This window comes from Engystomops pustulosus, chromosome 2 (assembly GCF_040894005.1).
Source record: "Engystomops pustulosus chromosome 2, aEngPut4.maternal, whole genome shotgun sequence".
NCBI lineage: Eukaryota > Metazoa > Chordata > Amphibia > Anura > Leptodactylidae > Engystomops > Engystomops pustulosus.
The window spans coordinates 126919132-126944519 of record NC_092412.1 but is presented as its reverse complement, the minus strand read 5'-3'; the positions used below and the strand labels follow the sequence as shown (position 1 = coordinate 126944519).

The 25388-nt window shown below is 40.6% G+C and overlaps 2 protein-coding genes across 5 annotated transcripts in view; one reads left to right on the top strand and one right to left on the bottom strand.

Annotated features, from left to right (window-relative positions):
• Window positions 1-841: 841 nt before the first annotated feature.
• LOC140118423 (uroplakin-3b-like) lies at window positions 842-23026 on the bottom strand. 2 transcript variants are annotated; one of them, XM_072136318.1, is made up of 6 exons: window positions 22799-23023; window positions 20717-20857; window positions 19259-19487; window positions 15092-15168; window positions 9112-9241; window positions 842-1122 (listed from the first exon to the last, which is right to left on the bottom strand). In XM_072136318.1, the coding sequence occupies exons 1-6, from the start codon at window positions 22860-22862 to the stop codon at window positions 1008-1010; spliced, it is 756 nt and encodes a 251-aa protein (XP_071992419.1). In that variant the 5' UTR covers window positions 22863-23023; the 3' UTR covers window positions 842-1007. The 2 variants fall into 2 exon arrangements, with proteins under 2 accessions (XP_071992419.1, XP_071992420.1); XM_072136319.1 differs by lacking the exon at window positions 9112-9241 and having other exon boundaries at window positions 22799-23026.
• Window positions 16339-25388, top strand: part of REPS2 (RALBP1 associated Eps domain containing 2) — a 175673-nt gene continuing 166623 nt past the window's right edge. For 2 of the 3 annotated variants that reach the window (XM_072136315.1, XM_072136314.1), the window contains exons 1-3: window positions 16339-16446; window positions 21262-21558; window positions 22823-22950. The gene's annotated coding sequence lies outside the window, so the exon portion shown is untranslated. The remainder of the gene's footprint in view (window positions 16447-21261; window positions 21559-22822; window positions 22951-25388) is intronic. The other variant, XM_072136316.1, reaches the window with a different exon arrangement.

Sequence of the window (25388 nt, the reverse complement as noted above, 5' to 3'; positions counted from 1 at the left end):
GTGCCTGTGAGCCCTCTCCATATATCCCCATTTCCAAAAAATAAAATAGCTAGTGCTATTTTTTTGCAAAGCTTGAAATATTTTATTATAATTTAGTAGGAGATATACAAATGTTCCACCCTATTACCCCCCACCCACCATCATGATGTCCTGTGATTACTGATGTGAATAAAATCAGGTGTAAAAAGACGGAACCTAAAATGTAATAAAACTACATCATTAAAATGACGGTACTTTTGATTACTATGCAGGACTTTATAGAAACATATAACAGAGTCTTATACAGGCATAAAAATGGCTCACAATTTCTTGTGCTCCATGAGGTGAAGGGATTAAAGTGCCTGGTGTTATTGCAGACAAAAGTATTTAGGGCCAGTGACAAATGGGAATGTCCACAGTGTGTGGGTAGGATTTATAAAATGTAAATTTCCCATGTGCCCAGTATAAGTGGCCACCAAAGCCAGTATTGGAACAGCCTAAGGCTGCATTTGGATGAACGTATGCCAGCATGGCTACGGTGGGCATACTTCCCGTGCACCGTAGAGGAGGAGGGACGACCCATTCCCTCTCCATAGAAATGCACGACATACAGGCCATGCACATGGGGATAGATAGGACATGTCCTATCTTTTCCCCATGTACAGTGCCATTCAGTGCCGCTCTGTGCGGCCATTGCCCTCTATGGGAGACGTATGTACACCCGCAAGCTTGAGGCTGTACATATGCTCCCATATGTTCGTCTGAATGCAGCCTAATATTGGCTTTATTTTAACATATCCTACCAGTGTATATATTTTCCCATTGGAAAAGTGATCAGTAAAGACATACACATTACCGGATATATTTTTGATCATATTTCATTATTGTTTCTACATTCCAGCAGGGAGAGGTAATAAGATGGCAAATAATAGAAGATTTTGCTTTAACTTTTAACACATAACATTAAAATTTGTGTCAAGAAACGTTTGAGGAAAAGGATGGCACCAGTATATGTCATATTTTCCCTTCTAAGAATTTGCGTACATATTTTGATATTGTGATCTGTAGGTTGAGCGAGTCATGAAATCCATTGCTGCTAGATGTTTTTCATTTTTCATTGTCCGCTTCCAGCAAATGTTCCGGCTGCAAAAAAATAGAAGAGAAGAAATTCACCTAGACACCAGTGTATATGTTTGTGCATAGTGTAAATGAATGTGCAAGGATGTGTGTAAATGTTAATGCACATGTAGTGTAATGCTGCTGCTTTTTATACTGCATCAGACAGAAAATCTGCTGCATTTCCATGTGCATGGGATTTAATACAGAGCCAATGTGCCTTTGTTAATATTACAAACAAAACCACATTTTATATATTTCACCACCCTGGTAACCTCCTCTTCCTTCTCCCTTGAAGTTTTCCTCATTTTTAAATCTTACAGCCACAAATGGAACTCCAATTTTTTTTTAAAAAGCGGTGTGCATAAGTATTCAGCTTCCTGCACTTTGATGTCCCTAAATGAAATCCAGGGAATTCACATAATAAGTAAATACTACTGGAAAACTAAAGCTGTCGGAAACCCGACGAAAATGCAGTCTGCGGACCCTTAGTAAATGTGCCCCATTGTGTATAAGATGTGTATATATTGTTTGTGTAAGTGTATAAATGTATACATCAGTGCATAAATATGTGCACAAGAAGGCTGTGAGGGACATTTGTTACTGGGGTCAGTGGGCAAAAATATTCACTTGGGGCTGTGGGGTCAGGGGCCTATCTGCCATGAGGCGAGATGAAAATCTCGCCTCAGACGGCAGAATGCGGAGCCCTTTAAAGAGCGGCGAAATTTGCAGCTGTAATGTGGACAATTCGGGCGCCCGTTGACACCCGAATCACCCACCAGTTAAAAAAACCTGCCTGTCTTTTTAAGACACAGGCGCGATTTATATGTGGGGCAACGCAGCGTCTATCTGGTTGCTGCTGTCGCTCCATTCTATGCAGGGACACAGGCGGCGGGTGATGACGCCACACCGCCTGTGTCACTGTGCAGAGCCGCGGCTCACAGAAGAGCTGCGAGAAGAAGGGAGCCGCGCGCCGTGGGAGCAGCCTGCCTGCAGGTGAGTATACATTTTTTATTTTTCCTGTACTCTTATTGATTAAATGTGGGCAATAAGGGGCAAATACTAGTATAACTGGGTAGGGAGGCTTCGGTATATATATATATTATTTGTATGTTGCCAGAATCATTTTATACTGGGGTGGGGGTGGGGGGGTGCTGTGTAATTTATATGGGGCCAGAATAATTTTATACTGAGGGGGGCGTTGTGTATTTTATATGGGGCCAGAATCGTTTTATACTGGGGGGGGGCTCTCCTGTGTATTTTAAATGGGGAAAGAATCGTTTTATACTTGGGGGGGGGGGGAGGCTGTATATATTATATGGGGCTGGAAATGTTTCATACTCGGGGAGGGGGGCGCGATAGGTGTGCTGTATATATTATATGGGGCCAGAATCGTTTTATACTGGAAGGGGGGGGGGGTGCTGTATATATTATATGGGGCAAAATCGTCTTATACTTGGGGGGTTGCTGTATATATTATATTGGGCCAGAATTGTTTATACTGGAAGGGGGGTGCTGTATATATTATATGGGGCCAGAATAGTTTTATACTGGGGGGGGTGTATATATTATATGGGGCCAGAATCATTTTATACTGCGGAGGCTGTACATATTATATGGGGCCAGATTCTTTTTTTCCTGGGGGGGGGGGCTGTATATATTTATATGGGGCCAGATTTCAGCTGGGTGGTATACAATATATTACTAAGCTGGGGGGGTTGTATATGGGATAAAGTATATTAATAAGCCGGGGGGGGGGGGCTGTATATGGGATACAGTATATAACTAAGCTGGGGGGCTGTATATGGGATACAGTATATTACTAAGCTGGGAGGAGGCTCTATATGTGGGGCCAGATTTTATTTCATCTGGAGGGGATCTGTAAATGGGACCTGTATATAATTTAATAGGGGTGTGAATAACGAGGCCTTTAAATATATGAGAGCAGGGCTATATAAAAATAAATAATTATATATATATACAGTGTTTATCCATTAGGGGATGCTATATATTTACATTGGTGAGAGGAGCACTGTATATAAAATCATATGTAACACAGTGGGATATATGAGGTTTAGGATACAATTGATTACCTTGCATCATGTAAACAAAGTTGGGGGGTCTGTATTAATAAATTAGGGGTGTTGTAAATTGATTGGTGTGCTGTGCATGCTATAATTCCAGTAGAATATAAATATATATAGTAATGAAGGGATGTTTTATATGTGGGGTAGCGTGCGGTCACTTGTGTTGTGAGGGTATATATTAATTAGGAGCACAGTGTTGTTATCCAGGAGACTTCATACTGTAAGTGACTGTGGTATTTTTAGGGACGCCGGATGGAGATGCTGCACGGAGCTGAAGATATCTGGCCGTGAATTGAGCCGTGATACGTCTGAGAACCCGAATAAAGTCCTCCTGATGGAAGATATTGGGGCACATTTACTGCCGCGATTCACTAAGATTGTGCGTCCAATTTCCTGCATGTGTCGCTTCCCCGCTCTGGTCCGCCGGAGTTCACCTTCTTTTTTCTGGTGCATGTAAGTGCATGGCTTGCGAAACAATTTTGAATGTTAAATCCTGCGCTTAGTCTGAATCAGTGGGGTTGTCCGACGGCAAAACTCCCCCCCATTTGTGTCGCATGAAAGTTGGCGCGATTGTGTCAAAATCCAATCGCGTGTACCAAAAAACTGTTAAATGCGGCGCAAAACGGAAAAAGACGGAAAAGCCATACGAAAATGCGGTCCGCGGACCTTTAGTAAATGTGCCCCATGTGAGCCTGTCTGTGGGGATGTTAATTTTTAGTAAAGTTTTCAGCATTTACTAAACAGGGAGCAGGCAATGGAACAGGAATGGGGGGGGGGGGGGGCAGCATTTTAATATTCGCCTCAGGCAGCAAATATGATAGAATCGGCCCTGTGTGGGGTATATTACTTACTGGGGGCTGTGCAGTAGTGTAGTGCAGGAGTGTTGAGGGAGCATTAGAAGAGACACATGTAGATTGTATTATTATATGTTAGGCCCAGGGGCGTAACTAGGAGAGCTTGGGCCCCATAGCAGATTTCTGCATGGGGCCCCCCTCCCCCTTAAAAAAAAATATACATATTGGTACAGACACGCTTATACAACCGAACATATGTATGCACTCAAGAACACACGTTTGTATTATATACGCACAGGTAAAGTTCTAAATTCATTCACTCGCTTTTATATACTCGTATACTCTTATACGCACACATTTATGCACTTACATATACATTTATACACTAATACATACAGGTTAAACAAACTCATACAGTACAGTACATACACATACAATTTGCACACATACTGTATAGTGCATACACGTTATATATACTTACATATATATAATATATACATCATATATACATACAGTATATACACACGGTTATTTAGGTAGTTATTTATCACACGCAGCCGCTGCTCCTGCGCAGCCGCATGCATCAAGAGCCTTCGGCCTCTTGATGTATCCGGCGGGATGCTGGGGAGTGTCTATCTCTATGCCAGACACGGCCTGGCATACAAATAAACGCAGCCAGCGAATTTTCACATATGAAAGTTCACCAGCAGCAGAAAGTGCCGGCCCACCCCCACCACCCGGACGCGCCCCTCCACACCCCACAGGCGTGAAGGTGGTGGATTGGCGCATTAGGGTGAAAAAGTCCCTATACTGTGTATGCATACAGCATAAATACACATACAGTATATACAGAACCTACACATATACTTGGTATACACATACAGCATATATACACATACAGTATATACAGCATCTACACATATACTGGGTATACACATACAGCATATATACACATACAGTATATACAGCATCTACACATATACTGGGTATACACATACAGCATATATACACATACAGTATATACAGCATCTACACATATACTGGGTATACACATACAGCATAAATACACATACAGTATATACAGAACCTACACATATACTGGGTATACACATACAGCATATATACACATACAGTATATACAGCATCTACACATATACTGGGTATACACATACAGCATATATACACATACAGTATATACAGCATCAGTGTCGGACTGGGTTTTCTTAGGCCCACCAGAGAAAATAAATTTGGGGGCCCACTCTTCATTATCCCCCAGGAAATATACTCTAGCAACTTCCAAATTGTGTCTTTTTCTGATGGACCTCTAGGGTTCAGTATTGGGTTGAGCGAGGGCCCACCGGAGGATCCTCTGGTACTCTGGTGGGCCAGTCCGACACTGTACAGCATCTACACATATACTGGGTATACACATACAGCATATATACACATACAGTATATACAGCATCTACACATATACTGGGTATACATATACAGCATATATACACATACAGTATATACAGCATCTACACATATACTGGGTATACATATACAGCATATATACACATACAGTATACACGGAATCTACACATATATACATACAGCATATATACATATGCAGCATCTACACATATACTGGGTATACATATACAGCATATATACACATACAGTATATACAGCATCTACACATATACTGGGTATACACAAACAGCATATATACACATACAGTATATACAGCATCTACACATATATACATACAGCATATATACACATACAGTATATACAGCATCTACACATATACTGCATAGACATACAGCATATATACACATACAGTATATACACAGCATATATGTATATACTGCATAGACATACAGCATATATAATATACACATACAGTATATACACAACATATACGCATATACTGTATATACATACAGCATATATACACATTCATACAGAAAATATACACATATATACACACATACAGAATATACATAAATACTCAAACAGCAGATACACACATATACATAGATATATACACACACACATATACATAGATATACACGCACACACATATATACATAGATACACACACACATATACATAGATATATACACACATATACGTACATACACACAAACACATACATATATACACACACATATACATACATGCGCACACACACACACACATATATATATATATACATGCACACACACATATACATATATGCATACATATATACACACACATACATATATACACACATATACATACATATATATACACACACATATACATACATACATAAATACACACACATATACATACATACGTACATACATACATGCCCACACATATACATACATACCCACACATATACATATATATACACATATATACATATATACACAGATATATACACACATATATACATATATGTATATGCACAGATAAAATTTCCAACTTACTTTGTGGTCCTAGTGGGCAGTGCTTTCGGGAAGGGTGCAGTGTATCCGTGAATTCGGGCAGTAGTGATGTCTTGCCGGTGTGAGGAGGGGGGGAGGGGGGGTTGGGGGCCTGCGGGTAGGTTGACTGCTGATGGAGACAGGCAGAAGGACATGCCGACAGGCAGGTAGGGGGACATGCAGGCGGCCGGGGGACATGCCGGTGGGCGGGCAGGGGGACGTGGAGGGGGGGGGGCAGGAAGACTTACCGGCGGGCGGGCAGGGGATCGCGGAGGCGGAGAGGCGCGCAGGAAGACTTGCCGGTGGGTGGGCAGGGGATCGTGGAGGCGGAGAGGCGCGCAGGAAGACTTGCCGGTGGGCGGGCAGGGGATCGTGGAGGCGGAGAGGCGCGCAGGAAGACTTGCCGGTGGGCGGGCAGGGGATCGTGGAGGCGGAGAGGCACGCAGGAAGACTTGCCGGTGGGCGGGCAGGGGATCGTGGAGGCGGAGAGGCGCGCAGGAAGACTTGCCGGTGGGCGGGCAGGGGATCGTGGAGCCGGAGAGGCGCGCAGGAAGACTTGCTGGTGGGCGGGCAGGGGATGTGGAGGGGGGGGGGCAGGAAGACTTGCCGGTGGGCGGGCAGGGGATATTGGAGGCGGGCAGACGCACAGTAAGACTTGCTGGTGGGCAGGGCAGGGGATCATGGAGGCGGCCAGGCAAGATGTATTGCCGACTGAAGAGTGGGCGGCCGGCTCTATGTTTAGCACAGCAGGGGAGAACAGCACAAAATTTTGGGTTCACGTCCATCCCGGGCCCCCTAGCAGCACGGGCCCCGTAGCAACCGCTACGGCTGCTACGGCTGTTGTTACGCCACTGGTTAGGCCACATACAATGCATGTCCTAGAATGGATGGAGGCTTTTAAAACACATTTTTCTAAAAAGCATTTATTATTTTTGTTTTACTAGTATTACATAAGAACATAACAAATGTGTGGTAAACTTCAGGGAAGACACATGGCTGGAAGAGGATATATGGCAATAGTGGACCTAATGAAGAAGATAGAGAACAACTACAATCTAAGTCACCTGTAGTCACTGGATGTAAAAAGTAGGGATTTAGCTTGTGTTTTGCCTTGTGTTTCATTATGGTGCAAGCACATATGAGTGGGGTAGACACCACTGAAAATTGGGTACATATGCATTAGGGCCCTGGATCTTTTACAGCCCTGATACACATATTGGGACACATTTACTTACCCGGCCATAGGAGTTCCCGAAATACGTAGTGTCCAACGATCATGCAGTCTGGCGCTTTTCACAAAGATCGTATGCCCAATATCCTGCATGTGTTGCTTCCCCACTCAGGTCAGCCTGAGTTCACCTTCTTGTTCCTGGTGCATGTAAGTTCATGTCTTGTGACACAATTTGAAAGTTAAATCCCGTGCTCAGTCCGAATCCGTTGGATCATCCGACGGCTTCTCCCCCCATTTCTGTCGCATGAAAGTAGGCGCAAATTTCGCCAAAAACTGATCGCATGCAACACAATCCCCTTCTAAATAACTGTCACAGCGGCGCAAATCCCAAAAATTTCTAAAAGCTGCCGAAAGTGCGGCCGCTGACCCTTAGTAAATAAGCACCATTATGCTGTATAATGTTGAGCATAAAATGTGTACAATGGTGTACATCCTACATTATTTGTCAATTGCGATGCCAGGGCTCGCTGACACTGCAGGCCCCATAGCAGGTGCGAGGGCAGCGATGTCTGTAGTTATACCCCTTGGCTGAATAAATATGTCTGCTACGTTTCTAATTTAAAAACTCCACAAAAACTGTATATGCTCAAGTATAAGCTGAGTTTTTCAATAAAGTTTTTCAGGTCCTCTTCTTAATTCCTGGAGCGACAGATTTGTGTGTGCCAGCTATATACGGTGGCTGTCTGGCTATATACAGGGTCTGGCTGCATATATACGGGGGCAGGTACTGGCTATATACTGGGAGCTGGCTAGATGGCTATATATTAGGGGCTGGATTGCTATTTCCTGGGGGTCAGGCTATATATCCCGGGGGCATGGGTTGGCTAGTTTGATACCAGGGGGCATGAGCTGCCTGGCTATATACTAGGGGGCTGGATGATTATATACTAGGGGGCAAGGGCTGGCTAGCGATATACTAAGTGCATGGGCTGTCTGGCTATATACTAGTAGGCTGGATAGTTATATACTAGGGGTTGGATGACTATATACTAGGAGGCTGGCTATATAATAGGGGCTGGCTGGCTATATACTGGGGGCATGGGCTGGTTGTGTACTAGGGGGCATGGGCTGGATGGCTATATACTGTGAGACTGGCTAGCTATATACAGGGGGGCAGGAGGCTGGCACCAATGCATTTCCCACTCTAGGCTTATACTCAAGTCAATAGGTTTTCCTAGTTTTTTGTGGTAAAATTAGGTACCTCGGCTTAAATTCGGGTCGGCTTATACTCAAGTATATATGGTAGTTTGTGATGCTGTATCACATAAAATATCAATGCATTTCTTGTGGCATTAAAAATGAGGAAAAGTTAACCCACTGTATATATAAACAGTATATATCACTTGTCATTAATTATCTATGGCTATATAATACAGCAGATATATCTAAGAGATTAAGCATATTAAATTATGCATAATCAACTTGAATAAAAGGCTTACCTTCCAAAAACAAGTGCAGCAATTAAGGAAACTAGCAAAATAGCAAGCAGGACGCTGAGTATGGAAGTTAGGACAATCATTCCCCCACTTCGACCTGAAGGCCAAACACGGTTTTCTGGAAACTGTACATCTAATGCAGAAAAGTATAATATTTAAACTAGAATTTGTAGGGGCTCCCTAAAATAGTTATCTTTAAAATGGATAAATCACAACTGTGATATTTTTGTTTTTCACAAATTTATATCCAGCTGTTTCTTTGCTACCCTCCTCAGTTTAACCTGTCCCTTCAGTGACTATATCTCCAGACTGTGCTGATTCCTGTGATTATGTAGAGTTGTTTATAAATATGGGTTCACAGAAGGAAGGGGCTGCCACTCCTTGCTCATTCTGGAGGAAGGAGGGTGAGGTCAAGTGATGTGTTCTGTCTGTAGCTGGCAGGAGAACTGTGTCTGCGGTTTTTTGAATGCATAAGTCTCCTACACAGTCTCCTCTTCAGAACTTTCTCTGTCTCTCTCTCTCTGCACCTTAAAGGGATCCTACAATTAAGAACAGGCACAATAAACCTTACTCATCCCCACTGTGCCTTTGTTGAAAAGTGGAAGTCCCAGTGGAAGATAATTTTAGGTGATATGGGGAGAACTTTTAACCCTTTACCAGCAGTTGTTACTGGTGTGAGGGGTATAATTCTGGTGACAGGTCTTGTTTAAGCTGTCTTATAGTACTCTTTGAAGCAATCCTACCCCACCTTCTGCTCTCTGAACAGTATCTACACAGCAGGGAAGCTGTTAACTCTTAGTGCTCACCCAGTACACACTATACAATTCATATAACTATTTCACTGCTGCTTTCTACTATTACATGCTGTATGCTTCTCTATGTGTTGAAATCTGCCAGGCCGTTCACTATGAACAATATGCAAGGTTCTGTTTACTGATTTACTTGTAGGTATCTCATTGAATTTACTGTCAAATTAGTTAATAACAAAAAAACCACAGGACAAAGACCAAAAAGATTTTTTTTACACTGTGAATATACATTATGGGGCATGTCCTTAATATATTTTGCAAATTGCAAGAAGAAAAAATAGGCATCAAAAATAACAATACACATCTAGTAAGGGGTTTAGAAGTTGAATTTGTGTTGTTCTAAATGTTAGCCAATGTGAGTCAGGAAACTAGAAGTGCAGTAAAAGTGTCAGAAACAAAAAAAACATGAGTGTCAGAAAACTGAGGTTTTTGTGGCACCAACACTCTGTAAAACTGTTGGAAGAGGCACAAAATAAAAAACCCTGGAATTTCCTAGGGTTTTGTTTTTGCTATTGTCAGTACTACTCAAACCTCAGTTTCCCGACTTCCTTCCTGAATGTGGAGTGTTATTTCCAATGCCCCTTTTTTATTTTTGTACTGTGCCAAATATTTGTACATTAAGGCCATGCACCACGATGTTAAATAACAGTGCAAAAATCCACCAGTTGGGTGCTAGAAAACGTAAAATGAATAAATGAATAACTTACCCCTATTTGCTCATGGGATTGGGGCCCTATGTGTGCACTAAGATTCCCTGTATCATTGATATAAAAACAATGATAAAACTTACTAAAAATGGTAAATGTGGCATATGAGGTGTTAATGTTTGCATTGGATTTGAGACTTTTTTAATGAAAACTCTGATTCCAGCTGATTCCTAAGTATTTCCAACGCCAGATGGGGTGGAGTAAATTTACTCCTAAATTTGTGACTTTTTCAAAAGTTGCACCTTATAAATCTGGCTCCCATCTCTGGAATCATTTTTTGGCTTAAGTAGACATAAGTAGGCTAAAATGAAAAGCGGAGTGGGTTGTTAAATGTTGCAAACTAAAAAAGTTGCACACATTGGGGGTCATTTACTAAGGCCCCGATTCGCGTTTTCCCGACGTGTTACCCGAATATTTCCGTTTTGCGCCGCAAGCGATCGGATTGTGGCGCATCGGCGCCGGCATGCACGCAACGGAAATCGGGGGGCGTGGCCGAACGAAAACCCGACGTATTCGGAAAAACCGCCGCATTTAAAAAAAAAATGTTGCAAAAATTGCACTTACCTTCACTCAGCCCAGCTCAGTGTATTCCAGTGCGTTCCGCAGCAGCGACATCCGGTGGACGGCGGAGGAACTACCATAATAAATCCCGGCCGGACCCAAATCCAGCGCAGAGAACGCGCCGCTGGATCGCGAATTGACCGGGTAAGTAAATCTGCCCCATTATTGTTAATCCTTGTTCCCAATGCCACCCATATGTTACACTTACAAAATATACCTGGTCCGAATTACATACAAATTCAACTTAAGAACAAACCTATAGAACCTTGTACATAACCCCAGGACTGCCTGTACGTTGCTACTTCAATCATTGACTTACAGTATACAGTGAATTGAATGGCAGAAAACATGCTCCACCTGCCTCTCCATTCTTGATAATACAGCAGACCCCCCTTCTTTTGATCTGTGGTAGTCCCACCATCGGAACCCTCAGTGATTACCAAGTTTTCCCTTATCCTGTGTATAAGAGAAAACTTGTAATAACCACTCATGAATAGAGGACATAATCATTGAGAAAACAATTTATAATACATTTGTTGCAGAAAGCTTTTAATGTTGTGGCTAAAAATGGGATATAAAGCTATGTATGTACCCCACAAAAATTATATTTGTCAATTACTGGATGTTCTTTGGAAGTTACTTTTTTATTCATAGAGCATTTTCATGGCCTGGTGGGTATTCCCATTTGGGAATTCACATTTAATTTAATTCATTTGCTATGTGTAAACATTTTAGAAATAACTGTTGGTGGACTTGTGTTACAATTTACATTGCAACATTTGAAACAATTTTAATTCTATTTATTTTCAGTCCGGCATGGTACAGAAACCATCAAAAAAGTTGTACAACACCCTCAAAAATCTGCACGGGCCCCAAAATATAAAAACTTGTTCAAGTAACCATCCATAATTCTGGTGCACATCAATTGATCAATGTATACAAATATAATCAGCTCATATTTTTCAGTAACTATTTTATCGTACCAAGACCTTAACAAAATACTGTTTACTTCATGACACAACAACCTACCCATGCCTTTGACAACTTATTTACGCTTTTGCTGCATTTACAGGCTTGTAATTTTTAAGCATAGATTTTCTTATTGCCTGAGCACTTTTATAGACTGTACTGTCAGTACAGTAAGGCTACATTCACATTTTGGAAATATTTTGGACATGTTAAAGGACAGCTGTCATCAGGTCTGTGTCACTTGTCCTGTCACTACTACCTCACAAGCTCACAAGGATCCCATTCCAGCCTTTATCTAGTTATTTCATACATTATTCATTTTAAAATCATCTATTCTTTATTATGTAAATGAGGCTGGTCACATGGTCAGAGGCAGTGATGTCACCCCTGTTACCCTTCCCCTCTCCTCCCCCTGCTCATGTCTGTGTGTAATGTATAGTAAAGCATGGCTAGTGTGTGTGCTGCATCTGCTGACATGCTGCATCCTCCTAATATACAGGTGAGAGACACAGACATCAGCTACACAAGTATCTGACATGTTCTGCTGTAACATGGCTGTCTGGAGCTGTTGTATCTCTCCTAAACACACACACACATGCACACACAGGCTGCAGGGGGCACTAGCACCAGGAAGCACATCATTATACAGCCTCACATCATTATACAGGCTGTCAGTCAAGCACTGGGGGTGTGGCTGTGCCTCCCACTCATGAATAAGGTGGACAGCTTGAATATGCTAATGCTTCATTGGACATTTCACAGGTCATTTGCATACAGCTTTAGGACCTCATTGCTTAGGTTTACAGGCATGTAGAAGGGATAGGGGCAATGCTCTCTAATGGCAGTTTATGAAAATATATTTAGTTTAGGGGGGTTATTTTGCATGACGGGTTCTCTTTAAGCATGTACATCAGGAAATCTCCCAACATCAAAATATCTGATTACAGTGATAACGCTGGTAGCTCCCTGCATTATCCCTGTGCCTTTGCTTCTACTGTGTGAAAGAAAACCACCAGGCACATCTTGCTGTCGGCTTCAGAGCTGCATACAGCAGGAGCAGAGAAAAGGTGCTGCTGCAGAGGAATGGGGAAAGTTGAGTATATGTGTGGAATAATAAATGAGGGATCTGCTAGCAGGGGCAAAATAAGAGGGGAAGCTACTGGGGAGAAATGAGATTGGGAGTTGCTGGAGGACAAAATAAAAGGGGAAACTGCTGGTTGCAAAAAAAAATTGGGAGTGCCTGGGGGTGGGGACAAAATAAGAGGGGGTGCTGTTGGGAGGGAAAATTAGAGGGGGGTTTAATTCTGAGGAGAAGCTGGGGGAACAATATCAGAGAGGCTACAATGTGACAGGCAGTTGGGGGGACACAATGGGAGAGGGAGCTTCTGGGGGCACTAAGGGGGTAGAAAATATTGTGTGGGAGTGGAGTAAGGGGTGGAGAAAAAGGCATGGCTTCGGGCAAAATAAAACACCTTATATCCCTCTTTCTCTGCAAAGAAAGTTGGGAGCCATTCCCAATGTACATGCTAAATTGTGTTCATATACTTATACTGGCAGAAGAAGGCAATGTAAGCAGGTGCCCTTAGAGGCTCTGGAGGACTGATACAACTGTATGGCATTCATTCCTGGCCTACACTGAGCTTGTACTATGTGTGTTTCCCTGGTGAAGTAACTGTCCAAATATGGACAGTAATGTCACTTGTGAGACACACAGAACATCGACCATAGCAAATCACTACCTGCTGCCGATGTTCACTGTTCTTCCTGCTGAACTAGAGAGTTAAAATGTGCATAGTGTACATACAGGATCTTTATAGTGACAAGTCTGACAGCTTTCATCAAATGTAGGCAAATGGAGCAGGTAATAATTAGTAGAGACCAGCAGTGAAACAGTTACATGAAGTCTGGAGAACTGCTGCAGAGGAGTGTATGACACAGCTTGAAGTGGAGAATTCAGCAGAATGACAGACTGGTATGGAGGGACTTGTACCTCACTATTCTTTGGAGGAGACTTATGCATCCACATACCTGCACACACTCAGCTCTCCTGCTAGCTACAAACAGAGAGAATCCGTTATGCTTGTTTTAAGTACTGACTATTCTTTACGGTGAAACTGCAAATGGCTCATTAAATCAGTTATGGTTCCTCGCTCCCTGCTCCCTGCTCCAGTGTGAGCAGGGAGAAGCAGACCCTCACCTAAAGCAGTTACAACCAGTAGAATTTATTGTAAACACAGGACAATCTTGCAGAGAAAGACGGCTGAGTTTGCACATCCCGGAAAGATGGCTGCTAATAGGCTAAACTGAGGAGGCTAGCAAATAAACTGCTAGACATAAAGATAATAGGCAAAGCTCTTCGATATGACAAGTGCTATTGATTTGTGAAAAAAAATATTGGAGTTGTGCTTTAAATGGTTTTCTCAGCTCTCCATCTTAACCATCACATCAGTTTGCTCTAATGCAGCATCCAGATTGTTGGAGAATCAGCTCTATATTGTAAAAAAAAAAGCCACAGTCGGTATTGAATAACGATGGCTGGAATGGGTTGCAAACACAAACAAGCATATCATACCAGCCACCTGCCATACGTACAGGGTTCAAGGGCATAAATGCAAAAGTCAAATGGCTGCTACTACATTACATTGGTGGCTAGTAACCAGGGCAATGGGTAGACAACCACCAGCACACATATGGAGGCTTTTCTACAGAAGGAACATTGATAAACCAAAGTACTTACAAAGCTGCTCATCTGGAGATAACATTCAGCATAACAGGCATTAACTTTGAAATACACAATTAAGCATTTTACCTACTAAAGCATATTACTGCATTTCATGCAGGATCTTAAAATACAAAATAAAATTTAGTTTTTTTACATTTTGTAACCATTTAACAATAGGTAGAGGGTGGTAAAGTTAAGTCAGTAACTGGCTGTACCTTGCCTTAGGGAAATTTCCTCTGACCACATTGTTTTGTCAAATACTCCAGTGCTCTTTAGTAGAACAAATCTTGCTCTGAAATGTGGAAAGACATGTTAGATATTTTAATAAAGTGTTTGGTAACTTTTAGCAAAATTGAACATACGAGAAATGTATCATCTAATTGCTATCTCTGCTGACCCACATATACATGCACACTCGGCTTTGTTGAACGATCCATGTATGCTGGAGAGTGAGGGGAGAAACTTCTGACAAGAAGAACAAAATCCTGCCCTATCCACATTTCACTAGACATCTGCCATTAGGTGACAGTTTGTAGAACCCCATTTTCATTAAAGGGGTATTCCTGGAATAAGAATAAAAAATATTGAAATGGGTCATGAAATTATAAGCTAATATGTAATTAGTTTTTATTTAAAATTGTGCTCCCATTGGCACAAAAATGCTGTGGACATACACTGTAATGAAAAATTAAAAAATGCTACTGGCCATTTAATTAATCCTGTGACTTTTCCCAGTGTAGAGGGCACAGGACAGAAGATGGCTGCTGGTCATATGTCTACATGATATGCCTAGCAACTACCTGGGCAGGTTATGTCATCATCACCATGTTTTTCTGTAGTCGGTTTTTTGCAATGGCTTTGATGTCATGAGAAAGAGCAGGGCCTAAAAGGGTTAAAGGGATATTCCGGGAATATGAACGTATGATACAAAAACCCATGATGCTATAAATAATTGCATGTAACAAAACTTTATGTCATTCGTCACAAAATGGAGCTTAAATAGTTTGATTTTATGATTCACAAAATTTTATGGCCTCTCTAAAGTCATCACCAAGATGGCTGCCACTGCGAACTACAAGTCCCAAGATCCTTTAGTTCTCAGTAACTCCTACTACCACTTATGCTCTGCTCCCAGTGATGATCTAACAGGTTTTCTTGCTCTGTTACTGTATTAATGATGTGTAACTGCCATCACCACAACACTGGCCATATTGGATCCACTGCAACCAACTGACTACAGCCAAACATAGTGGTGATCACATGACCTGTCTAGACAGGTGCAGGACATGTGATGTGGACATGTGACCAGCGGCCATCTTCTGTCCTGTGTATGCTCTGCAACGGACCGTGGGGAGGAAATTAACGGACTGATTAAAGGGCCAGTAGCATTTTAATTCTCCATTACAGTCTGTGTCACCAGCATTTTTCTGCTAACGAGAGCAAAATTTTAAATAACAACTAATTACACATTAGCTTATATTTTGAAGACCCATTTGTATATTGATTAAGCTGATTCCTGGAATACCCCTTTAAGCAGTGGAGCCATCCTCAAGGGACAGAGAAGCCTCAGGTATTTGTGCTGAGTGGTTAGTTTATGGAAGGAGAAGTAAAGGTGTGTGATGCAGGACAGGACTAGATGTGCAGGAGGAACTATTGTTATGTAATTTATTGGGGCTGGAAGGACAAGAAGGGTGGAGGCTGGTGATTTGTGGCATTCAGGCGGCGTGTATGAATGCATGCATTTTTTTAATGTTTTCAAAACACAATGCATGATGTTCTTTAACCCCTTATCACCGACACTAGTTTTTAGATTAATGACCAGACTTGATTTTTCAAATCTGACATGTCTCACAATAATTGGCTATAACTTCGGAACGCTTTAACATATCCAGGTGATTTTGAGACTGTTTTCTCGTGACACATTGTACTTCATGTTAGTTACAAAATTTAAGTGATAAGTTTTGCGTTTAGTTCTGAAAAAAAGTGAACATTTGGCAAAAGTTTGTAAAAATTCTTCATTTTCTAAGTTTGAAATGTTCTGCTTTCCAGACAGGAAGTAAAACTACCCAAAAAGCTTGATAATTAACATTTACGGAATGTCTGCTTTATGTTGGGATGATATTTTATGCGTCCTCTCATTTTTCTAGGATGTTATGAGGCGCAGAACTTTAGGTGCCATTTTTCTCATTTTCATGAAAATTGGCAAAACTCACATTTTAAGGGACAACTCAGCTTTCAAGTGACTTTGTAAGGCCTAAATAATAGTAAAACCCCATAAATTACCCCACTATAGAAACGTGACCCCTCAACGTATGTAAAACAACTTCTATTAAGTCTATTAACCCTTTAAGTGTTTCACATGGGTTAAAACAATGTGGACCTGCGATTTAAAAACTTTCGATTTTTTTGGGAAAATACATTAATTTAGGCCAAAACTGACAGTTTCAGAATAAATTAAATGATGAAACACACTGCAACATTTGATGCCCAATTCCTTCCAAGTGTAGCGATACCCCATATGTGGTGGTGTCCTGCTGTATGGGCGCACGGCCGGGCATAGAATGAATGCAGGCGCCCTTCACAGCAGATTTGTATTGTCACATTGTAGAACGTATAAATTTTCATTTTTTTTGGTAATGCGAACATATGAGGGCTTATTATTTACGGGATGATATACAATGTATATATAATTCATTTTGGGAGTCTAAAGCTTATTCATGAGATTTTATTAACTATTTCAAGGGGGACACAAACAAAATCATCAATTTTTATTTTGGATTTTTAGCATTCCCTTCCCCCCCCCCCGCTCACTGTAATGTAAAATAACATTTTATCTTTAGTCTCTGGTTGACTACAATTGCAGTAGTACCTCATTTATATAGTTTTTCTCATCTTTGCTCAATTTTCCTGAGCAAAACCAATATTGGAGAAAATCGCATTGTTTTTACCATTGACAACTTTTTAGGGCCATAACTTCTATATTTTTCTGTTGTCAGATCTGGTTGAGGGCTTATTTTTTGCAAAAAGAGTTGTTCTTTTCAGTCATATCATATTAGGGAAGGAAACTTTTTTTGATAACTTTTTAGAACAATTTTAGTGTTTAGTGTTTGATGAAAAATTGTATATTACGGGAAGTTTTTCGAGTTTTTTTTACGTCGTTCACCGAGCAGGTTCAATATTGATTTAGATTTATTGTACAGATTAATACGGACGCGGTGATACCAAATATGTACGTGTTTTTGTTTTTTATATACTTTATTTGCATTTTATGTGTAACTGGGGAGATTATGGGACTCTTATTTTATTTATTTATTTAATTATATTCTAAAATGACTAAATCTTATTTTTTTTTTACTTTTTTACATTTTCTACTTCTTGGCTGCGCATGCTCAGTTACAAACAGCCGGGTCCTGCCAGGAGGCAGTGGTGTTAGTGCCGGGTCTGGTCTGTGAAATCACAGCCCGACACCGGCACTTGCAGGACCCGATGTCCCGAAATCTTCTTCTGACGCGTCGCCGTAGAAAGGCGTACGCTTAAGTACCCTTAAAGACCGCCGTAAAAAGCCGATACGACGGTCATTAAGGGGTTAATTGAATACATATGTGACTCTTGGAATTCTTGTTCTTCCTGCATTTGATTGTGCATATGATTGCATGCGTTTAAAAAAATGCAAACCTCAAATGCAACGCAACCATTCTCAAAAAACACAACCCCTTTGCAAAATTAAAACTTACAAACGCAGACATTATAAATTGCATTGGACAAAATGCAAAGTTAAGACACTAAATCAAGAATCCCTTTTGATATAAAATGAAGCTAAAACCCTACATCTAAGATTTCAGTAGAAACACACAATGAAAAAAATGCCACCGGAAAGCCACGTGTGTCACAGGCCGGAGGGATATATTTACATAGCACTGCAGTCAGAAAGCTGGAGAAACATGATGGATTTATTTATATGGGACTTCATTTTCGGAAGCTGTAGGGACAGGATGGATGCATTTACAAGGGACTGCACAATAGGAGGCGGGGGAAACATGAGGGATGCATTTACACGTTACTGACTGTTAGGAGGCTAGGGGACAGCAGAGATGTGTTTACAGGAGACTTCATGTTAGGGGGCTAAGGGAACAGAAGGGATGTATTTACATGGAACTACATACTAGGAGGCAAGGGGGACAGGAGGAATGCATTTACATGGGATTATGTTGGAAGGACTCAGGGAGTCTCCTTTTATGTAGCACTGTATGTTGGGCTGGTGATTTTTTTTTACTTTGCTTGTTGGTGGATTTAAATGGGTTGTCTAAGATTTGAAAAACAGTGAGAGAAACATGTACTTCATTAAGTATGAAAATAAACAATACATAGATTATAACTGTTACCTGTAGGTTTGATTGTTTCTTAATTTTCCATTGCAGTATTGAATTTTACTGCATGACTCGGATGAATCGGAACCAATTTGAATCAAATATTCAGAGACCGATCCATTAGTTGGGCAAGGATATTTTTCAGCAGAGACAACCAGAGTATGATAATATTCATAACGGCCATTTTTGAACGAAGAATATGAAACTGGATTACTCAGATTGTCATCATTCAGAGTGAGATATGCTGGAAAGAAGGAAAGTTGTACTTTTCATTTACTTCTGAATAACTATAATTACAATTGGGACATTCATCAAAAGCAAAGAATTGTTCATAGGAACGAGTCAGATTGATGTTCATGTAGCATAAATAACAGAAATTGAATAGGCCACAAATAAATATATAAAACAAACTTGCAACAAGACAACCCAAATACAGGCAGTCCCCTACTTAAGAACCCTGGACTTACATACGACCCCTAGTTACAAACGGTCCGTGGTCCACTGGATATTGGTAATTTATTGTACTTTAGTCCTAGGCTACAATAAACCGCTGTAACAGTTATCAAAGGTGTCTGTAATGAAGATTTATTGTTAATCCTGATTCTTATGACAACCCAACATTTTTAAAATCCAATTGTCACAGAGACCAAAAAAGTTCTGGCTGGGATTACAATGATAAAATATACAGTTCCGACTTACAAACAAATTCAACTTAAGAACAAACCTACAGACCCTATCTTGTATGTAACCCGGGGACTGCCTGTATTCTATTGAGTATACAGTAACAATTTAGACTTCTTAGAGCTTTAATAGCCAATGAGACAGACCAGACAGATCACCTGACTCATGGATAACTAATTCAGAAAGTATTACAGATTACACCACCCAGCTTTCCCAAATAACATACATTCAACTAATCCCAGATAACTGACTCGGAAAGTCAGTTGTCAATGAAATCTTAAACAGAACAGCCCTGGGTGTGATTCAGAACCACAGAAGTCTGAACCCAGATATCAATCAGAGGGTTTTAACAGGCAGTTTTCCTTTAAAGAGAATCTGTCATGGCGATTTGGGACACTAAATCACCCACAAGTCTTTTGATGGCTTAGTGTCCCAAATCGCCATGTAGTATTGTAAAGCTATCATATTAAAAAAACTTTTATACTCACCTCATCCCTCACTCCCTTTGCCGGCTGCGCACTGCAGCAAGTGAAGTCGCACATGTGCAATCAAGCCGGGGGATGATCCCAGCTTCACTCGCTGCAGTAGGTGCCAGCGCGGGATCTTTAAGGGTATACCATCAAATACTGTAGTCAAAAATTCAGATTTTCCAATATTAAACAGGAAATCAGATTCAAAGAATTTTAAAATGTATAATGTACGATTCATCAAAAGGAATACAATGTAAAATACATTCAGTACATTAGTTTAAATATTTATATATAAATATATATGTAAAAATATTGTACATACAGTTGTTCAATGCAATTACCAGCCAAACATTAGTTGTAGTGAAGTTATTAAAGAGGCATTGTGGCTGAACCAGCACAAAAGATTTATCAGTTATGTTGGCGCTTATACTTGGTGTGATCACTGGCATGTACTTTGATATATCTGGAAAATAAACATAAAATCATTTTTAATCATTTATCATCATCACTATAAAAGAATTACGGTAAATTACTAACTTACTAGAAGTGGCATTGCTAAAGAAGACAAAGAGTGCACCAGCAGCCACAGTCACAGAATCCCTGGAACTGCTTTTGGACCTGACCAGTAAGGTCTATATTCAAGTGACGTCACTCAAATCAGCCGAATCGCAGCAACGGCCGGGACACCCTCCTGGTAGCTACAGCGACAAACTTCTACCTTTTTTTTATCTCCTTCCCACTTAACTTTATTTTTTTGCGAGAGCTTGTTGTGTTGCTCAATAATTTTTTTTCTTCCTTCCCACCTAACTTTGTTTTTTTGTGAGAGCTTGTTGTGTTGCTGAAAAAAAGTTTTTTTTCTTGGCTTAGTTCATTTCCCTGAGGAAGAAAGCCGACGCTTTTCGAAATGCGTAGGAATCCCTGGAACAGCTTTTGGACCTTACTGGTCCTGTTATTCAAGTGACATCACTCAAATCAGCCGAGTTGCGGTACCGGCGGCCGGTACTCCCTCCTGTTAGCTACAGCGACAAACTTCTACCCAAAAGAGCATCACTATTTAACCCGGGGGATATGGAAATCCAGCAAAGAAATTGTTAAAGAAAGACAAAAGGGATCGTTTGTCCACTATAGGAAGAGCAACTGGGATCGTCTTATCTTCTGAAACAGGTATCCGAACATTCACTTTGTTCATATTCTGTTTTTGAACTGCAAACACTATCTACACCTTTACATCATAGGGGCTCAGGTGTTCTAGGTAATACCATCATATAGACATATATACTCCCAGTGGCACACTACATACAAAGTACGGGTTACCTTACAGCTATATCCAATACCCACTTTGCAATCCTTTAACACGAACTTGTATCTTTCTATACTTATGGTTGGTAGAATGCCAATTATTGGATAATTATACATCCCTCCAGTCAGCGCAGGTGTCTACAAAATTTTTTGCACCCACTATTGTTATTTTAATAAACCATGTGACTGATACCTTGAAAGTTGTAGCATATCCTGATCAAAACAGTTTTTCATTGTTTTAGAAGGATCTCTGAGCAACAGATGCAATTCTGAAGCTGAAGTGAATAGGCTATTAAAAACAGACATTGGGGGTCATATACTAAGGTCCCGATTCGCGTTTTCCCGACGTGTTACCCGAATATTTCCGATTTGCATGCACGCAACGGAAATCGGGGGCGTGGCTGAATGAAAACCTGACGGATTCGGAAAAACTGCCACATTTAAAAAAAAAAAGGGGTCGCGAAAATTGCACTTACCTTCACTCAACCCGGCTTGGTGTATTCCAGTGCGTTCCGATGCTCTTCAGCGCAGCAGCGCCACCTGGTGGACGTCAGAGGACCTACCTTAATAAATCCCGGCCGGACCCAAATCCACCGAAGAGAACGCGCCGCTGGATCGCGAATGGGCCGGGTAAGTAAATCTGCCCCATTATCTTCCATTTTTCATGACCCATTTGTGCAATGTTCATGTGCAGGTAGCCTTAATATGTCAATGAAGAATTGTGCATAATAATCCTGTTGTGATAGTTACATGACATTAGGAAAGATAAACAAGCTAATAGAAGGTTAGAGATTATGTTAATGTAAAGTTCCCCAGTAGATTTGTGTATGATCACATGTTTATTAGCTGTGAAAAATATGTATCTCTATTTGTAATTATTTTTAACATTCACTGGGGGATCTTATTTGAGTTCCAAAACCAACAGTCTCTTTCATTAGGATAGGCAGGGCACTGTATCTCACCCTACATCTAATAACACATAACATGGGTGAATTCCCCACCTAAACAATATAAAAAAACAATTACTCTACTGTTGGGCTAGTTACTATACAGTATATGTACAACACTTCTATATGAGTGAAAGTCCCCCAAATTAAAGACTTACCTGTTTGTGCATGTACATTAACAGACACAAGGAGTAGCAGACCCAGTTGAAGATATAGATCCATCACTTTACTTCTGATGTTCCGGTGTTAGAGAAGATTTTCTTTGAATGTGTTTGTATGGAGAAAGTCTCACTTGCCAAAAATAAAGCAGGTAAGCCGAGAACTGTGACATTTCCCACCAGCCCTGGTTCTGCCCTAAGGCAAACAACACTGATTTATGAAATGACATGCTTTAGATTTTGTGTTGAGCTGCTTATCACCTAAGAACCAAACAAGTTAAACTGGTTTGCATCTAAATGTAAGTAGAGTGTTTTCATAAATTCTTTTTTTACGACATACTGATATTAGTGACCAATTCTTTAAATGTTTGCCCTTGGAAGGAATTAGTTTGATCAGAGCCATAGAAAGTACTGGAGAGGTCTTGGTATCATATATTTTTTGGTTCAATGTGTTAAACCAAGCTCAATTGTGTCCATGCACTATTTTTCAAAACTTGCAGAAAATAGAAAGCTTTACCAAGATAATTTTGAGACAGTTTTTTCATGGCCAAGAAATCCTGTGTGAGCATTTTGACCCCATGGGTGCTGTCCAGAAAGAAAGATGTTGAGTAAAAATGGCAAATGTTCTACAACAAAAAATTTAAACCCCAGTATGTTATACCATGCATCAAAGAGATGGAAATGAGTGCAGGATTTGAACTCACCCACAACCCCAATTCCATACCTAAAAGCCTCACAAAACCTAGCGGTAAGAACTTCTGGTCAACAATCCCTACTCTGAGTATGTGCTCAGAATAGAAGAAAGATGAACAAAGAGACAGAAAAATGTATGAATCTGGCAGGACACAGGCTTAGGGACAGCTTCAGGGTTTCAAGGTTCTTGATCAGTCAGGATCCAGGCTCAGGTCCAGGTTTGGGATTCCAGATCAGGCTGGGGTCCAAGGTTCTTGATCAATCAGGATCCAGGCTCAGGTACAGGTTCTGAGTTCTTGATCAGGCTGGGGTTGAAAATTCTGGATCAGGCAGGATCCAGGCTCAGGTATAGTTTGCAGGTTGGAAAAAAAGTTACAGATAGTATAACTATTAGGTGGGGGTAATTCTGAGATATTATATATTCTGCTGGTCACATAAAAACACTTTGGGAGGATAGAAACCAAGGATCTCCGACTGGATTCCCCAAAGGGACATACCTCTTACTTGGTAAAAAAAAAAATGGAGGTCAAAACTGCTAGGTAGAGGAGCAGGGTTGCCTGTAATTGGTCTGAAATTGCAATATCCTATGATGAGTGCTGAAAGAAAATGTAAGGGGAATAAGATGTGTGTTCTGCATAAAACATGGTCCATTAAATTTAGCGCACATATGAATATATTCATTTCATATTTATTTCTATTAAATACCTAACAAATACACCTTCCTCCATCTTTAGGAGGTGAAACTAAATTTAGGTTGAATGCAATTCTGTGTAAATCTATGTGTTGAGAACTTCCAGTTTGAAAGGTTTTTCCTTTATTGTTGCCCAATGTTGTTCAGTGTTATTATCTTTTTAGGTGGTATTGCTTGAACTGTTGGGAAACAACTCATATTCATTGCTTCCATTTCAATTGTAGACATAGCAAATTTCTATGCTTACATTTAACCCCTTACCGACATATGACATAGTATAAGGTCACATGCCGGGTGCGGGTGCATGGAGAGGGCTCACGGGCTGAGCCCTCTCCATAGCTGGTAAGTCTTTGCTGCATATTGCAGCAAAGGCTTACTGGTAACACCCACGATTGGTGCCAGCATGCCACCGGCATGGGCGCCGCCATCTTTCTGGGGATCGTCGCTCCTCGTGACGTCATCAGGGAGTGGCGATCCATCGTCATGGTAGCCTCGGGTCTTCCGAAGACCCGAGGCTACTTCGGCTTAACCCATGCATTACAATGTGCTATCAGCACATTGTAATGTATGAGGAGTAAAATCCACATATACTGCCATACTGTAGTATGGCAGTATATGATAGAATCATACAGACAACCTAGGGTTAAAGTATCCCAGGGAGTCTGAAAAATAGTAAAAATTAAAAAAAGTTTTAAAAAAATATAATAAAATAAACCTAACAATTCAAATCACCCCCCTTTCCCTAGAACTGGTATAAGTATAAATAAACAGTAAAAATCATAAACACATTAGGTATCGCTGTGTCCGAAAATGCCCGATCCATCAAAATATGATAACGGTTTTTCACTGCATTTAACCCCTTAACGGAAAATAGCGAAAATTGCACTTTTTTACCATTTTGAAATTTTTTTAAAATTCTATAAAAAGTGATCAAAAGGTTGCACAGTCCTAAAAATGATAACATTGTAAACATCATCAAAATTCACAAAAAACAACCTCACCCACAGCTCTGTACACCAAAGTATAAAAAAGTTGTCAAAATCCCCCCAAAAATTTTTGTACAGAAGGTTTTAATTTTTTTAAATGTATGAAAACATTATAAAACCTATACAAATTTGGTATCCCCGTAATCATACAGGCCCAAAGAATGAAGTAGACATGTCATTTGGAGCGTACAGTGAAATCCGTAAAATCCAAGCCCACAAG

Bases quoted from the DNA above. Each gene is read 5' to 3' on its own strand.
- LOC140118423 (XM_072136318.1), bottom strand. From the start codon at position 22,862: ATGGATCTATATCTTCAACTGGGTCTGCTACTCCTTGTGTCTGTTAAT. The intron at 20,858-22,798 runs GTAAGTCTTTAA...TTTATTTTCCAG, and splicing joins TAATGTACATGCACAAACAG to ATATATCAAAGTACATGCCA. The intron at 19,488-20,716 runs GTATGTACAATA...CCTTCTTTCCAG, and splicing joins GGTAATTGCATTGAACAACT to CATATCTCACTCTGAATGAT.